The following is a 19,025-nucleotide window of genomic DNA, read 5'->3' on the forward strand; positions in this document are numbered from 1 at the left end:
TGAAAAATAGAAATGTTTGCTCCTAGTTTTTTGTTTTAATACAAAGTTTAATTCAGCAATATTCCCTTGTTATATTCTGCCAAGCAGGCCAGAAAAGCAGAGAGGGAAGTTTCTTTCAGTTGATGCAGTTTATGTGGGAAGTAGGTCACTTTGCATTTCCATATGTAGGTGTGCAGGAGAATTTAGTTTCTGGGAGAGCACATATGTGCGTCAGTGTCCCTCAGATTCAGTATATGTTTTAGGTCTAGTAAGTATCACTAGCCTGTGGCAAACACTAACTCCTTCAAAAATGAATATCTGACACCCCTGATTCCCTGAGGAGCACAAGGTCCATGTCTCTATTGTATTATCTTCATGAAATCAAGAAGTTACAGGGTTCCATAATGAAATATTTGAGAATCACCATTGTGAACAAAACAAAGTCTAACCATCCTGGCTTCTAAGGAGCATTCTAGCTGTATTTCCTTCAAGACAGATTTGTTCATTCTTTTGGCAGTCCATGGTAAATTCAATATTCTTGGCCAACACCATAATTCAATGTTGTCAATTCTTCTTTGGTCTTCCTTATTCATTCCCCAACTTTCACATCCATGTGAGGTGATTGAAAACACCATGGTTTGGGTCAGGCACACCTTAGTCCTGTAAGTGACATCTTTGCTTTTTAACACTTTAAAGAGGTCTTCTGCAGCAGATTCGCTGAATTCAATAGGTCATTTGATGTCTTGACTGCTGCTTCCATGAGTGTTGATTGTGGATCCAAGTAAAATGAAATCCTTGGCAACGTGAATCTTTTCTCCATTTATCATGTTGTTGCTTATTGGTCCAGTTATGGGGATTTTTGTTTTCTTTATGTTTAGATGTAATCCATACTGATGGCTGTGGTCTTTGATCTTCATCAGTGAGTGCTTCAAGTCCCCTTCACTTTCAACAAGCAAGGTTGTATCGTCTGAATATCCTGCGTTGTTAATGAGTCTTCCTCCAATCCTGACTATGGGTTCTTCTTCATGTAGTTCAGCTTCTTGGATTATTTGCTCAGCATAGTGCTAACATATTTATTAAGTCTACAGTTAAATGGCGACGCCCTGTGTGCAAACGGTTAATGTGCTCAGCTGCTAACTTAAAGGTTAGAGGATCCTTAGAAGAAGGATTTGGAGATCTACTCCCAAAAAATCAGTGATTGAAAACACAGTGAAGCACAGTTCTACTCTGACACACGTGGGGTTGCCATTTAACTGTAGACTTAACAAACATGTTAGCACAATACAGTGCTGATTCAGAGCATCAAGCAAAAAGTATGTAACAGAGTAAAGCACATTTTAAGAAAGTAAATTTTTTCAAGGTTATTGAAAGCATACAGGATGAATTTAGATTTTGCTTCAATTCAAAGATACATATGTAATTATAAAATACATCACATACCTCCTTCCATCTATTGGCTTTCCATGAAGGACATCTGCCGGATCTACAGACTTGGTGAGTTCGAGGTCTCTGTAGGTGACTGCAATACTTTTCTTCTAATTTTCCTTGGAATTGGTCAATGCAAAATACCTCACGGTACTTTATACCTTTACCACAAGAAGCTGAGCACTAGAAAAGAAATATGAACATGTTTGATTCATTTTATCTTGATGAACTTATCTTTAACAAGTATAAAATTAAACAATCAAAACATCATTGCTCTTTATATAGAAACCAAAAGTAATTAGTGTTTATCAGGGGCAGGAAGGGGATGAAAGAGAGAGTTTTTGTTTCTATAGAGTGCATTGAAGACAGGTTAATTGTAGTGGAATAACTTGGAAAAATAGAGCTAAAATGGTTGCACAACTTGAAGAATGCGATCAATGTCACTGAAGTATACATGTAATATTGTATGTGTTGTGAGTATGGTAATTTAAAAAAAGCATTTATTTAGCATTTTCATTTATATAGACTCTGGTATTTCTAATTAGAGAGAATCTGAAATTTGCCAAAATGGTCTTGACCACAAATTGATGTTGGCATCATGAGGGTATTCATTCATTCAACCAAAAAATATTGATTGCCTACAATATACCAAGCACTCTTCTGGCACATAAATGCCACATGAGGTAGACTGGTTGCCTTTAGCTCTTTTAGGGTTAAGGACTATCCTCCACTAACTCCTGTTATCATGCTTTTCAATTTTGTATAGAGACTTACTACCTATTCTGTTTATATTCCATATTTTTTCACACTGGAAAGCATTTTTTTGATGTTAAAAAAAAAAAAAACAATCATCTCCCAATACAGAAAAGTGTGATCTGGAATGCAGAAAATTAATTTCTTAAAAAAGTGCAATTTAGTTAAGGTTTTTTGCATCAATTTTGGAAGATGTATCTCTCCACTATCAACCCTTCAATACATTTAGTAAGAAATGAAATAACTGCAATCTCTCAAAATATAGGTAAAACCATTTGACTGAATTTTTCAACTAGCTGCCATTTTACGAGTGAGGCTGCACAATGTGGTGGAAAGAGCTTGGGCTCTAGCATAGAATACGAGCTATGCCATTTACTAGCTAGGGTCTTAGGCACATTTCATCATCTGTCGGGGCCTCAGTTTCTTCATCAACAAAATTAGGATAATAACACCTATCTTACAGGTTTCTTATGAAGATTAACATGAGATAAAGAACATGAAATGCTTAATCTAGCCCTGTTTCACATGGTGGGTGCTCAGTAAATAATAGTTTCCTCTTCTATCTTTTTCCTTGTGTAGCCTCAGAGAGGATGTTGACAATTTTCAGCATGATATATGTACCAGGGAAAAGTTAAGAAAAGCAGAAGACATGGATTCCAGACAACTATTTTTATTCCTCTGAGACAGCTGTTGACATGTGGTTTTGCTCAGAAATATATACTGTGTTCTGAAACATTAGGTAATATATTATGTATTTTATGTATATTACAAGTTCACAAACTATCAGACTAATACAGACTATTAGATGCTTGAAATACTTTAAACTTAAAAAAAATGATTTGAGGATTTTTTTTTTTATATTACCTGCAATACTATAGTCTACTTGTGTGAATGATTAATTTAGCTCAGTGCCTTGATTATTAAGACTGATTGTTTTTACACCTGAGATTTTTTTCTTCTCTCATTAACACTTATAGTCTTTTCACGCCAGGTACAAAACACTCAATTCTGTAAAAATCTCTAATGGATCTTCATATACTGTATTAAGTATATATCCTTTCCTCCTACTGATCCTACTGATCTCTTTTTTACTGGCCTTTTTTTTTTTTTAATCTTTAAAATCCACCTACTTGCTCTACTCTTCTGGCCACTTATCTTGGGCACTGCCTGTTTCTTTTCTTTGTTTATTTTTCAAAGGGCATAATGTATTTTATACTGAAAAACACCAAATATTATTTAGTATCAAGAATATATCAGGGAGTATTCTAACTACTTTGCACACATTCACTGTCATTCATGGAAGAATGTTTTTCTCTCCAGGTCCATTTTTTTTTTATTTTATTTTAAATTGTGACATTTTGAACAAAGAAAGCATTCGTTACTCTCCCTCTTAACCCATTTTAAGAAGTTGTAATTGTGAATTACCATGATACAATCTCAGTAACACTTAAGGAAGATGAGAAAATATTTACATTTTATTCATTTTAGGAATAGTATTGAGTGCTTACCATGTACCAAGAATCATGAATAAATACAGACTCATTAAACAACATCTCTTGCTTTTGCCCTTGATTTATTCTCAAAGTGCTTATAATCTAAATGACACATACTGTCTATGAAATGAAAAATAGCATATTTAAATTTAAATAATATAAAACCCAATAAAAATGAAAAATACTATAAAACACTAATGGCCATTAAAATGATACAATAAGAAAGTTATGATGGTATTAAGGAATTCATGAAAAGTAGCCATTTCTTTCTGGGATGTCTGATAAGTGCTTAAGGAGAAGGTGGTATTTAAACTTGGTGTTGAAGAAGTAAGTTTGTTGATGGAAAAAGATGAATGACCTTATATGTTTGTTTGATAATCCTTATCTAGACTTTGCCCATGTGTCTCTGTTTTAAAAATCCCCAGCACTTTTTTAAGTGTCAAGAATCCAAGAATCATTAAGTAAATATGCAGCAAAATGGGTGATATTTCTGCTAAGACCAATTTTAAAACTGAGTAAGAGAAAATAGATTAAATTCAAGATTTTACTCCAGAATTCAGCAATATCGTATTCCTCTACAAGCAGTACCTATGAATGGAATGTATACTCAGACACATAGTTAATTGTCAAACTTGAGATCATATTTTACAAACTGAATAGTACCTCCTACTCTACTTAAAACTGTAGGTCATCTTTGATCCTTTCTCTTCATTATTCTAATCTCTAACCAAGACTATTATTAACCATATTTTTAAACATATTGTTTCTGTCTGTGTTCAAGAACTGACAATGGCTGTCTATTGCCTTTAATAGCAAATCAAAACTTATACTCTTCCTTACTTCTTGATCCATCAAATTTCAGTCAACATACCTTTCCACACTCAGTTTCTGTTACTTTCCAGTATGCAGCTTTTGCCATACTTAAAAAAAAAACACCCATTGTTGTCTATTGATAGGATAGAGTAGAACTGTCCACTAGAATTTCCAAGGAGCATCTGGTGGATTTGAACCGCTGACCTTTTGGCCAGCACCCATATAGCACTTCACCACTATGCCACCAGGGTTTAGGGCATAATATAATTCCTATTTCTTTAATGTGACATATTCACTAAACACCATAGCCTAAGTCATATGATTCCTTTTACCTAGTCAATTTACTTCCTCGAATGCTTTTTAAATCTTACTTTTCTTTATAAGTCAATCTCCTTTTCTTGGGTAAATCGTTATCAATTTTTCACTTCCCTGAACTCTCCTGAATCCCACTCCATTTTTAGCACTTCTTTATTTCCCTTTGTGTCATGTGATATATCTATCCACCTCCTAGAGGTCAAGACACTTTTGGATTTCTTACATCACCCACAAACTTGCAGGTGCAATAAATATCAGCTGATCATTGACGTTGAACCTTGATGTAAGCAATTTATTTTTTTGCTTTCTTAAACTCTAAAACAACTTAATAAAAATTTTTCATTCCTAGAATATATTAATAAACCCAAATTCCTCTAGGAAAGACAGAAAAAAATATAGTATCATAGAACTGCAAAATAAATTATGCTTTGGTTACACTTTTAAAGTAGACTTTCTCTTTCTCCAAGATCTGAACAGAAATAAGTACATTATTTTGTCATATCTGATGAATTCCATGTGGGAATTTCTCCAAAATAAAAAAAGAACATGTTATGCAAAGAATTATGTTTTAGTTGGAATGAGACAGGTCATAAACAACTAGTGAAATGCTAGCCTCCTTCCCTCAAACCACAGTAGATTCCAAGTTGCAAAAATCCCACAAAATTGCTTATTTGGCAGGAGTACTCAGACATGGCAGTTCTTTCTTCTCATCCCTAGCAATCTTTTTATTACTCAGTTTTATATTCCTTATATTATCCTATTCTCTAGAGGTTTTACTAATGGTGTATAGTTCATTTCCAGCATTCCTGTCAAAAGAATTATTCACTAAAAATGACCTCTATGGCCCTTAGTTTACTTAGCCTTAGTCTGTTGCTGAGAGTGTTCCCTGATTCTTACGCAGATAATATCTACTCAGGTTAGTTGTATGTTTACTTAATTTTGCCATTTCTGAAATAAATCTTGTAGAAGATGCAGGACACAACTTGCTTCAGAAGTGGCAAAATTAAGTAAACATACGAATAACCTGAATTAACAAATCTTATAAATTAGATGGTTAGAAGAATTCTTACCACCTGGTTATTCTACGGAAACCCTGGTGGCGTCGTGATTAACTCTATGGGGCAGTTCTACTCTGTCCTATAGGGTCGCTATGAGTCGGTATGGACTCGACGGCACTGGGTTTTTTGTTGTTTCTTTTTTTGGGGGGTGGTTATTCTATTACATTAAAGAAAACAAACCCAGTGCCGTCGAGTCGATTGCAACTCATAGCAACCCTACAGGACAGAGTAGAACTGCCCCACAGAGATTCCAAGGAGCGCCTGGCGAATTCAGACTGCCAACCCTTTTCGTTAGCAGCCGTAGCACTTAACCACTATGCTACCAGGGTTTCCATTACATTTTTAGGGCTAGCATAAATCTAGAATACTTTAGCCCTAAAAATGTAATAGAATAACTAGAGTTGCTCAGGTTGGCTGGTACCTTCAATTCCAAGAGTGAAAACTGGAATTAATTAGTCCAGTTTTTTTTTTAATACAGTTAACTTTGGAACAAGTCTATTCTTGTTTTCAGAGTAAAGTTGTATATAGAATAAGATTACTTCTGATATTTGAGGTGTGGTTTACATTTTTGTTTGTTTATATGGTAAGGATACTACAGAAGCACGTTGACTTAATTTGTGCATAAGAGTCTGGTTGATTAACTTAGTTTTAGAAACTTAAATTGCTAAACAAAATAAAATAAGGAAATTAAGTTTACTTTAGCTCCAGGTCTAGGAAACAGAAAGTCTTGGAGTTATTTTAGGCTTTCATAAACAATTGCGTTGACCTGACTCTTAATTCTCTCTCATAGTAGTAGGAAAGATACTGGGAGAATTTTTGTGTAAAATACTAGCTGAAAGTTAACTATTACACCACACCTTAGTCATGGACACACTGTGCCTTTTGGAGACAAGTTAGGTAACCATGGGTAAGTTCTGTAATCTCATTAAACCTCCATTTTTCTTAAGTAATGATGGTAAAATTAATACCTACTTCATACAGAACTCTATGCAGAGGTAAGGAGGAAAGGAATTTAAAAATAGAGAAGTGGCCAAACCAAGAAAGCTCTAAAGAGATTAACAATGCTAGGACAGCAAAATGTAAAATACTATTAAAATCCATAAAGAACAAAGAGGATACTGCTGAAAATCACATTAAGTATATAAAGGACAAGCTTGAAAAATGTCTTCCCAAATGTAAAAGAACATGGAAGAGAACACAGAGAAGAGTGAATGGAGAGTCCTGTGTGAATCTGGTTTCCTGGAAAATACTCTGCTCATTCCCACCTCAGGGCCTTTGTACATATGATTTCCTTCCACCTCATACTTCACTCATTTCATTTCCACATATTTTTTTTAGTCTAATTTTAAATCTCATTTCCTCAGCAAAACCTCCTTCCCTGTCCAGCCCAGGCAAGATTAGATATGACTCATAAATATTTTTAGCACCCTGAGCTTCTTTGCTATACTCAATATACCTGTAATTACCTGTTTGATGACTGTTTCCCCAACCAGACTACAAACTCTATGAGGACAAGGACTATGTCTGTCTTACTCCTGATTAGAGGAGGGGCTTAATAAATATTTTTGAATGTTGTTGTTAGGTGCCGTCGAGTTGGTTCTGACTCATAGTGACCCATGTACCACAGAACAAAACACTGCCCAGTCCTGCGCCATGCTCACAATACTTGTTATGCTTGAGCCCATTGTTGCAGCCACTGTGTCAATCCATCTTGTCCAGGGTCTTCCTGTTTTCTGCTGACCCTGTACTTTACCAAGCATGATGTCCTTCTACAGGGACTGATCCCTCCTGACAACCTGTCCAAAGTATGTAAGACACAGTCTCGCCACCCTTGCTTCTAAGGAGCACTCTGGTTGTACTTCCTCCAAGACAGGTTTGTTCATTCTTTTGACAGTCCATGGATTCAATATTCTTTGCCAACACCACAATTCAAAGGCATCAATTCTCCTTCGGTCTTCCATATTCATTGTCCAACTTTTGCAAGCATATTAGGCAACTGAAAACACCACGACTTGGGTCAGGAGCACTTTAGTCTTCAAGGTGACATCTTTCCTTTTCAATACTTTAAAGAGAGATCCTTTGCAGCAGATTTGTGCAATGCAATGCATCTTTTGAGTTCTTGACTGCTGCTTCCATGGGTGTTGATTGTGGATGCAAGTAAAATGAAATCCCTGACAATGTCAATCTTTTTCCCATTTATCATGATGTTGCTTACTGGTCCAGTTTTGAGGATTTTTGTTTTCTTTACTTTGAGGTGTAATCCATACTGAAGGCTGTGGTCTTTGACCTTCATAAGTAAGTGCTCCAAGTCCTCTTCACTTTCAGCAAGCATGTGTCATCTGCATAACGCAGGTTGTTAATGAGTCTTCCACCAATCCAGATGCCCCATTCTTTTTCATATGGTCCAGTTTCTCAGATCATTTGCTCACCATAAAGATTGAATAGGTATGGCAAAAGGATACAACCCTGATGCACACCCTTCCTGACTTTAAACCACTCAGAATCCCCTTTATTCTGTCTGAACAACTGCGTCTTGATCTACGTACAGGTTCTACATGAGAACAATTAAGTGTTCTGGAATTCCTGTTCTTCATAATGTTATCCATAATTTGTTATGATCCACACAGTCGAATGCCTTAGCATAGTCAATAAACCAACAGGTAAACATCCTTCTGGTATTCTCTGCTTTCAGCCAAGATCCATCTGATGTCAACAATGATATCCCTGGTTCCATGTTCTCTTCTGAATCTGGCCTGAATTTCTGGCAGTTTCCTTTCAATATACTGCTGTAGCTGCTTTTGAATGATCTTCAGCAAAATTTTGCTTGCATGTGATATTAATGATATTGTTTGATAATTTCCATTTTTAATAAATAAATGTAAATAGATCAGAACATTGCAATAACAAAAATATAATAAAAACAAAGTCTTCTGAATTTGTGTAAGAACTGAATCCAAGGATTGAAAATGAAAGGAGATCCACGTCTGAATACAGCCTGGAATTTTTAATTTCATAAATAAAAAATATATATATACAACCAGGTAGAAAAAAATAGACTGCCTAAAAAGAAAAAATATACGGCTAGCCAGCTACCAATTTCCTTTTTTCCTTCCTTCCTTCCTCCCTTCCATCCGTCCTTCCTCCCTTCCTTCTGAGACAGGCTATTTATAAGCCTATCTAAAATCAAAGCCTCAACTGCTACGCTTGAACCCATCTTGTCTCACGTACTCAAGAGCATTGCTTCAGTAATTCTGCCTTCCTCTAATGTCATTTTTTTCCCTCCCCTTGGACCATTTCTATCAGCTTGTTTTATTTTCCCATCTATAAAAACTTGCATTTACCTCTACTCCATTCAGTTTCTGCCCTTTTTCTATGTCCTCTTGCTGCAAGATACCTAATTTTTTTTTTTTTTAAATACTTCTTATGTCCTTGGGTGCTGGGTTTTATGTCCTATTTCTTTCCTCCAGTTTTCTCTTGGACCCACTGCAATTAGACTTTAGCCTTGACCACTCCATCAATACTGGTCTTATCAAGTTCATCAGTGAACTCTACCCTAAATCCAATGACCAAATCTCAGTCTTCATCTTATTTGGCCTGTCATTCACTTTTGATCACTCCCTTCTCCTTGAAACACTTTCTTCACTTGGCTTCCAGAAAACTACATTCCAACCCTTCCTTACCGCTATTGACAGGAACACCTGCTATTCTCTCCCTCAATCACTCTGCTGCAGTCACACTGCTTCTTTACTGTTCCTTGAACAAGTTGGGCACGTGCAAAGTTGGGCATGTGCACGCATACAGAGGTTTTGCACTTGTTCCTCTACACTTAACTCTCTTTCCCTGCTACCAACATGACTAGGTCATCTCTCCTCTTGCCTCAGGCTTTGATTAAATGTCACTTTATCAGAAATGCCTTATCTAATCACTTTATTTAAAATCACAACCAACTCTTCACCATCAGTCCCAGCCTCTTTACTGACCACTTAAGAGAGCAACCTTTGTTTAAAATGGACTTTAAGATATTTTTTTTAAAAAATAAATAGATGAAAAGAATGAGAATAAAACATAGGGGAAAATTTGATCTAGGAATGAAGAGGAATAGCAAGACAAGACAAAAGCCAAAAAGCTCTATCAATAAACAGAGCACAGAAAACATGCTAATTCTCTGATATTCAGAAGTTAATTAGAAAATAGTTAATATAGTATGTTCCTAATTAGGTTTTTTAAAAATATATATATATATGGGTATATACATGCAAATATTTGTTTAAAAAATGCTGAGTGAATAAAAACCAAAATGTTAGCCATAGCTATTTCGGGGTATTAAAATTAATTCATATCTATTTTTCTTTTCAAGATTTTCTGTATTTTCCAAGAATAACATTTGTTATTTTTGTTTTCAGGGAAAAAATGCAATAAGCATATATATAATAATAATTGTCAAGATTTTGGGACAGATTATCTGAGATAAAATATTTTTCAAAGTCCAGTATTCTAATTTATGGTTTCAAATGTTATATATATATATATATATATATATATATATATATATATATATATATATATATATATATCAATCCATAGGATATTCTGGTCATGTTGTTCACTCCCACCAAGTCAGCCTGGCTCATGGTGACCCCATGTGTGTCAGAGTACAACTGTGCTCCAAAGGGTTTCAGTGGCTGATTTTTGGAAGTAGATTGTCTTAGTCTGGAAGCTCTGCAGAAACCTGTTCAGCATCATAGCAACACAAAAGCCTCCACTGACAGACAGCTGGTAGTTGCACATAAGGTGCGTTGGCTGGGAATCCAACTCAGTTCTCCCACATGGAAGGAGTGTCCTGTGTGAATTCTACCACTGAACCACCAATGCTATATATCACATAACCTCGCTGTTCCTCACAACAAAGTCCATAAGTTCATCTGTTAAAAACGTACAAGCTACAACCATGGGGCTGGATATCACATCTATCCTATTGCCCATTATATGGCAAGAATTAGCTACTTTCTCCAGACAACCAAGGAAACCTAATACAATGACAAAACAGTTCATAAAACTTTTTTGTTTAAGGAGAGCTATGCTCACAGAGGAGCCCTGGTGGCACAGTGGTTAAGCACTTGTCTGCTAACTGAAAGGTGGGCTGTTTGAATACACGAGCCACCACGGGAGAAAGATGTGGCAGTCTGCTGCCATAAAGACTAAACCCAAAACCAAACCTGTTGTTGTCAAGTCCATTCTGACTCATAGCGACCCTATAGGACAGAGGAGAACTGTCCCACAGGGTTTCCAAGAAGTATCTGGTAGGTTTGAACTGCTGACCTTTTGGTTAGCAGCTGTAGTGCTTAACCACTATGCCACTTGTTCTACTCTGTCTTATCGACTAGATGGCAGTGAGTTTGGTTTTTGCTTTGGTAAGTTCACAGGAATTTAATTATTACACGTCCAAATCCAAATATCACTTTTCATTGCAAAGCAGAAACCATTTCCATCAAGACAAGTGCAACTGAATAAGAAGCATTAATTTATGATGTATAAAATAGAATGGCTTGATTTAAACATACCGTAACAGCTAAAATATAATTAGGTGTTGCAGTGTCTCTCTTAGAATAATTCCAGAGGATTCGTTGTGTCTTCCTTAGTCTTAAGTGGCAATTCCAAAAGCATCAATAAACGTCTCTATATTGAAATATGCATCACTTATCTTTGCTTTGATCTTTTTCAAAACTGAAATACTTTGTTTTTCTGTTTGTTTTATAGCAAAGTTGGAGCCCTGCTGGCACAGTGGTTAAGAGCTTAGGTGCTAACTAAAAAGTTGGCAATTTGATTTCACCAGCCACTCTTGGGAAACCCTATGGGGCAATTGTACTCTGGGATTGCTGTGAGTCAGAATTGGCTCGCTGGCAGCAGAACTGGGAATAGCAAAGTTAAAATAAAAATTACAATGAAAAGTTTCGATTATACTTTGCAAGAGAACTTTTGTATATGACATTTGTGTGATCATGTTAAATGTTTCTAGAACATTATTGTGAAACAAAGGATTAATCTGTGAATGACCATCCACGCGTACCTGTGTTTTCTTTTTTTAAGAAACCCGTTATAACATCCTCTAGATAAAATAAAGAAGGTATACCTAAACCCTAGAACAGCGTGTTATTTGAAATCTTAGGAAGCCAACAAAAACTATGTACCTAAGAGAAAAGCTTCACTACAGTAAAATCTTAGTTATGAGTTTTATACAACTACTTTATAATGAAGAGCATTCCTTATAATGGTGAAAAAACATTTTTAAATTAAGCTTTTTAATTATTAGAGGAGAAAAACATAAAAGTAGTGAGAGCAGTTAAAGCAGTTATAGTGAATTAGGATGTTCCTCTTTTTAAAACAAAAACAAAATATCACAAAAAATATGCACACTGAGAGTAGAATGTCAACTCTAAAATAGTACCACTACTGTTCTTCTCATTCAATGCATGTGTGCACTAAGGAGAAAGCTACTGAATTCACCAACAGGGGCCTCATTCAGAGTATTTCCTGAAAGATTATACTTACAGTTTTAAAGCTTAATGGAGTTTGAAGATTTCTTTTATAACCTGTTACAGATGTCCTTTCACTGTGCAACTTTAATAAACCAAGACAACATTTGAGTTTTTAAAAATTTACCACTAAATAATTAATTCCATTGAGTTTTATCTAATCATTTAAAAATTGCAACTGCCAACATTTGAAATTTGTAAAGTTTTATTAATTTGCAAAAATGTTTGAATTCCAATTTAAAAGACAAAGAAACATATGCTTACTAGCAAACATATCCAATAAGTTCTCATTACATCCTTATCGTTTGTAATAACTTTTTCCCTTCAATTTCATGTTCTAAAATTTTGAGTATACACATATACACATGCAATGGATTTATAGTTCTGAGCTAATCTATGTAGTATGAGTAATCTCAGATGTAATTCGTTTGGCTAATTCAATTGGAAGTAATATTTAAAGATACATATTTAAAGTATCTTTAAACATTATGATAAAATAATATGATTATGATAAAGTATAATTGTAACTATTTTCTAAATTACAACTTGGAAAAGTTCTGTGATTATTTCACTTTCAAATACAAAACCTGAAGCAAACTTGCAATAACTCATGCAACTATCATATGTAGAAATTTTCACTTCTCTCGTATATAATACTTCCCACACATGAAATAAATATTAGAAAATCAGAATGAGAAATTACCCAGTTACTAGTAACTAAAAGACTTATTGACTTACTTTTCTTCAATAGTAAGATTTGATGAAGAATCATTTCATCCCCATAAAGATGAGCTATTTTATTCAGGTTCAATTTGCTAGATGACAACCAGTAGTAATTGTAACTCTAATGCAGAATATAATTGCCATTTGTAGAAAAAACTACTCAAGAACTGCCATTTGTTTTAAGGTTGAAATTAATTCTTTTAACTTTCTGTCTAATAGTATTGTTTGTGTGGACTACAAAGGAGTAATGAACATTTTAGGTTTCTCTATAAAATCTGCTTAGCAAGTGGGACTCATCTAAAGAGTTCTTGTTTGGAGTTTTCATTGATTTATCAAGTAACCTGAATCTTTACAATTATATAGTGACAGGCAAAATATATTATGGTCAGTATGAGAATAATGTGAAGCTTGTCCAATTTTGACAGTTCTTTTGGGGCCAATATTGTGAATTTACTTTTTGCTGATGTTTTTATATACATCGTAACAACCTGGAACATTGCCTTTGCAAGAATATATGGCACATTCCGTCATGAAAACCCCACTCCTGTCTTTTCCCCTGGGAGCCTACAGCCACAATCATGAGCATCTGCTTTCCTGGATAGAACAAAGGAAAAAACTATTTAGTGTGGTAGACAATAAAAAAGTAAAGAGATCAGAAAAAAATAACACAAGCATACCTTTAAAAAAAGAAAAGAGAAACTGTCTTCTAAGACATTACTTACTATGCTAACATTTACAAAATTCTGAAATTCAAGTGCTAACAAAAAAGCAGAATTTACCATTTCCAAACTTCTACAAACATCTTGTATGCTGAATGTGGGAGTTAAGAGAAATAAGGCCAAGAAGTTTGCTTTCAAGTAGGGTTACAAAAGTCCAAAAAGGAATACATACAGAAAACTCTCACATTAAAAATAAAAAATGAGCTGCATGAATGCTTTGAAAAGTGAAAAGTCTGAGATTAAAAGAACAACACCCACTGCACATATTTATGTGTCTTACCATATAAAATAAAAGTTGCGAGGCAAAAATGTTTCAGAGATTTTAGAGCTTAACTTAAACTAATTTTAGAATTACTACTAACCAGATAAAAATAAATTATTTATGTTAAAATTTAAGGTGGGGTTTCATAATTTTCACTATTGGGGAGTAGTGGCTGCAATAAAAAAAAAAAAAAAAAGTCCTGAGAGTTGGAGCTAGAGATCTATATTTGAATCTCAGCTCTCACTAGGCAGCCTTAGCCTGGATGTTCAACCTTGCTGATCCTCAATTTTTTTCATCATAAATGGCAATAATAACACTTACAACTCAGGGTGGTTGAGAGATCAAAGGAGATAATGTATGAATGAATTGAAAAGAGTGCTTGGCACAGTCTTTGAAGTGCATATTAAACTCTCATTCCCTTTTCTTTTTTTTCCTTTCCTAAATTCGGAGGAAATGGAAAATCGATACTGAAAATGTAATCTATGACATAATATTTTTACTCAACAAAAGGATGGGATACGGGCATTATTCAAGGCTCCTATATTTAGAAACAACTCAATGGTAAGATACGGAGGGATATCAGCCCAATGGAATTCAAGTAAACTCATCTTGTTCCCCACACAACAAAACTCTGTTTATCTAAATACTGAAAAACACATCAGAAAAACTTCAAATTATTTTCAGAGTGGGGATAAGATAGAGAAAATAGAGTAGATCATAAAACTAGAGGGCAAATAAATATCTGATTAAAAAAAACAACCTGTTTCAGTTAAAAGTAGTGGAGCAATTACATGTATTTATCTTCTCTTTCTTCCCAAATTTTTTCAACCCACAAAGTCAAAGTGAATAAAACAGATTTCAAAATAACGTTGAAAGATACAAAGATAGGAATGGAAAAGACCACTGTGAAGCAAGAAAAACTTGTACCTGTTTTGTGTAGAAGGACAAGAAAGAAGAGATTAGAAGTCTCTCCCAATTTTAAAGACATGATACCAAAGAAAAATGAAGATGAAACAATTTTTTAGAATATTTCAAAAATAACAATACTTTAACTTTTTAGATTTACAAACATTTATGGATTTATAAAAATATATTGTATCATCAATTATTCTAATGAGAAAAAATATAAAATCTGCACACCTGAATTTTGAGGCATCTTTGGCAGAAGAGAATTCGCCATCCTTAATAGTTCCTAAAATTACCAAATAAGTCTCACACTTTTATATTCCCTTTTTTACTATGCCATTAGGTATGTGAACAAAATCCTAAAGTTGTTCCCAGCTTCTGACAAAATAGGTTCAAAGAAAGAACGTGCTTTTCATTATCATGACCCTGGAACTGAAAACTTTCCAACTAATTTCTCTTTTAAAAATTTTCTAGAATTTTTCTAAACATTAAAAAAATATACATAGGGGAGCATTTTCCCAATCTATATGAAAATGAATTTTACTGATAACAGTTTCCCCATGTTCTGACTTTAAAAGTAACTATCAAAATTTCCTCACAGAGGGTGACACAAAACAAAAATTTGGAGACAAGGTTTAATTTAATAAATCACAAAAAAACACCTTTGATGATCTCTCTTTAACACAGATGATAATCTTCAATGGTGTACCAGAGTCACAGAAATGGAAAACTGTTGGAAATCTGGATATTTGGATGATTTTCATGTATAAGCTATGTATCAGCAAAAATATAGACTATCTATCAAAGTTGAAATAATTATTAATGAGAATCTAAACTCAATAAGGGCATAAACTGCATCTATAAATGTTTACTGAATGAATGAATAAATACCATGTAAGAGCCAACATCGAGTAGCTAAAGCAAAAGGAAGAAATGATGAAGTAAAAGAACTGGAGATTTAAAAGTGCAGCTCAAAAAGACAAAGTAAAGTATTATAATGGCATGTGCAAAGAGAGCTGGAGAGAGAAAACCAAAAGGGAAGAACATGTTCAGCAATTCCCAAGCTGAAAGAATTGAAGAAAAAATTCAATTCTCGAGTTGCAATAATGAAGGGTTCTACAGGGAAAATATTAAATGATGCAGAAAACATCAAAAGAAGGTGCAAGGAATACACAGAGTCACTATACCAAAAAGAATTGGTAGATGTCCAACCATACCAGGAGCTAACATGTGATCAGAAATCGATGGTACTGAAGGAAGACGTCCAAGCTGCACTGAAAAGGCACTGGCAAAAAACAAGGCTCCAGGAATTGATAGAATACCAATTGAGATGTTTCACCAAAGGGATGCAGTGCTAGAACTGCTCACTCATCTATACCAAGAAATTTGGAAGACAGCTTCCTGGCCAACCAACTGAAAGAGATCCATACTTATGCCTATTCCCAAGAAAGGTGATTCAACCAAATGTGAAAATTATTGAACAATATCATTAATATCACACAAAAGTAAAATTTTGCTGAAGATCATTCAAAACTGGCTGCAGCAGTACATCAACAGGGAACTGTGAGAAATTCAAGCTGGATTCAGAAGAGGACATGGAACCAGGGATATAGCTGATGTCAGATGGATCCTGGCTGAATGCAGAGAATACCAGAAATGTTTACCTATGTTTTATTGACTATTAACTGTGTGGATCATAACAAATTATGGATACGATTACGAAGAATGGGAATTCCAGAACACTTAATTGTGCTCATGCAGAACCTGTACATAGATCAAGAGGCAGTCTTTCAAAAAAAAAAAAAAAAACAAGGGGATACTGCATAGTTTAAAGTCAGGGAAGTTGTGTGTCAGTTTTGTATCCTTTCCCCATACCTACTCAATCTGTATGCTGAGCAAGTAACTCAAGAAGCTGGACTCTGTGAAGAAGAACAGGGCATCAAGATTGGAGAAAGACATTAACAACCTGAGTTACGCTGATGACACAACCTTTCTTGCTGAAAGTGAAGAGGACTTGAAGCAATTACTGATGAAGATCATAGACCACATGCTGAGGTATGGATTACACTTCAACATGAAGAAAACAAAAATCCTCACAACTGCACTAATAAGCAACATCATGATAAATGGAGAAAAGACTGAAGTTTTTAAGGATTTCATTTTATTTGGATCCACAATCAACACCCATGGGAACAGCAGTCAGGAAATCAAAAGACCCATTACACTGGGCAAATCAGCTGACTTCTTTAAAGTGTTGGAAAGCAAAGATGTCACCTTGAAGACTGATGTGGGCCTAACCCAAGCCATGGTGTTTTCATATACATGTGAAAGCTGGACGATGAATAAGGAAGACTGAAGAAGAACTGACATCTTTGAATTGTGGTGTTGGCAAAGAATATTGAATATACCATGGACTGCTAAAAGAATGAACAAACTTGTCTTGGAAGAAGTACAAGCAGAATACTTCTTAGAAGCAAGGATGGCAAGACTATGTCTCACATACTTTGGACATGTTATCAGGAGGGATCAGTCCCTGGGGAAAGACATCATGCTTGGTAATGTGGAGGGTCAGAGAAAAAGATGAAGACACTCAACGAGATGGATCGACACAGTGGCTACAACAATAGGCTCAAGCATAACGATTGTGAGGATGGTGCAGGATCGAGCAGTGTTTCATTCTGTTGTATATAGGGTTGCCATGAATGGGAACCAACTCAAGGGTACCTAACAACAAACAACAAGAGCCAACTTAAGGAGCCATAGTAACACAGTGGTTAAGAAGTCAGCTTTTAACCAAAAGGTTGACAGTTTGAATCCACCAGCTGCTCCTTGGAAACTCTATGGGCCAGTTCCACTCTGTCCTATAGGGTCGCTATGAGTCTGACTTGACGGCCGTGAGTTTTAGTTTATTCCGTAGAGAGGCATTTGAATTGCTTTAGCATTTTTGTTTAAAAGGTGCATTTTTTTCTTTACAAAGTTGAAATGTATACATACAACAAAGGCCTTTTAAATATACAATCCATTTTGTATGAACTGGGCAGAGTTGAATGATCTTTCATCCTACAAAAATAACACGGAAAGGAAAGCAGCATGTAATAGATCTCCTTCTTTTTGTTTTTGTCGTTCTGACTCTATGGGGTGCCCTGTGGATGTGCAGTGATAAGAAAGGCCTAGTCCTGGTTATATCTAAAATTGAGACCTTGCCAATTTTAACAGGGAAATGACATGGAAATAGGATCTCATATGAGCTACCAGTCATGATCTTGTTCCCTAAAACCAAGAGTGAGAGAGGAGCCATGCCTGGTTGTCTTCTCTATTCTTAAATGTTAACATTCTATCAAGGCCCATGAAGAATCCTCTAACGGAAGGATGTGAACTCTCTCTGGTTGGTAGGCTAGGGAGTCATTTTTATTATTCTGGCAGTATAATTTCCTTCTATTCTTCAATCTCCTGAAAAGAACATATCTGCATAGTTTATACATTATCATTTACACAATATAACTTAAACATTATAATTATCACCCTATATTTAATGATAGGAGCCCTGGTGACACAGTAGTTAAAGGGATCAGCTGCCAACCAAAAGGTCAGCCTTTTGAACCCACTAGCGGCTCCATAGGAGAAAGATGTGGTAGTCTGCTTCTGTAAATACCTACCACCTTGGAAACCCTATGGTGCAATTATACTCTTTCCCACAGGGTCACTATGAGTTGGAATGACCTGTCAGCAATGGGTTTGGATTTTGGTTATATTTAATGAAATCCCAAACAGAATGATTAATCACACAAAATGCTTACTGATTCTACATATAGAATATTATTATATTTGAGTTGTTTATAATGGGTAAAAGCTACCATAATAGAAGAAATGAAGATCCTGAATAGTTTTCCTGGGAGAAAAAGGCTACAAATAAAAATGGTTCTACCATGGGCAAGTCATTTTTTTACAACTTTAATGATTATGCCAAAGTTCTTTTCACCAGAAATCTGACCCCTTACTATAGTATTTTCATGTCGTGATTTACATTTTGGAACTAGTTTATTTTA

General features: G+C 35.1%; 1 protein-coding gene across 1 annotated transcript in view; it reads right to left on the reverse strand.

Annotated features, from left to right (window-relative positions):
- ADAMTS20 (ADAM metallopeptidase with thrombospondin type 1 motif 20) overlaps positions 1–19,025 on the reverse strand; it is a 212,744-nt gene that overhangs the window by 54,256 nt on the left and 139,463 nt on the right. The window contains exon 29 of the mRNA XM_049882873.1: positions 1,420–1,587. Within this exon, the coding sequence (XP_049738830.1) occupies positions 1,420–1,587 (168 nt within the window). The remainder of the gene's footprint in view (positions 1–1,419; positions 1,588–19,025) is intronic.

Source organism: Elephas maximus, chromosome 4 (assembly GCF_024166365.1).
Source record: "Elephas maximus indicus isolate mEleMax1 chromosome 4, mEleMax1 primary haplotype, whole genome shotgun sequence".
Lineage (NCBI taxonomy): Eukaryota > Metazoa > Chordata > Mammalia > Proboscidea > Elephantidae > Elephas > Elephas maximus.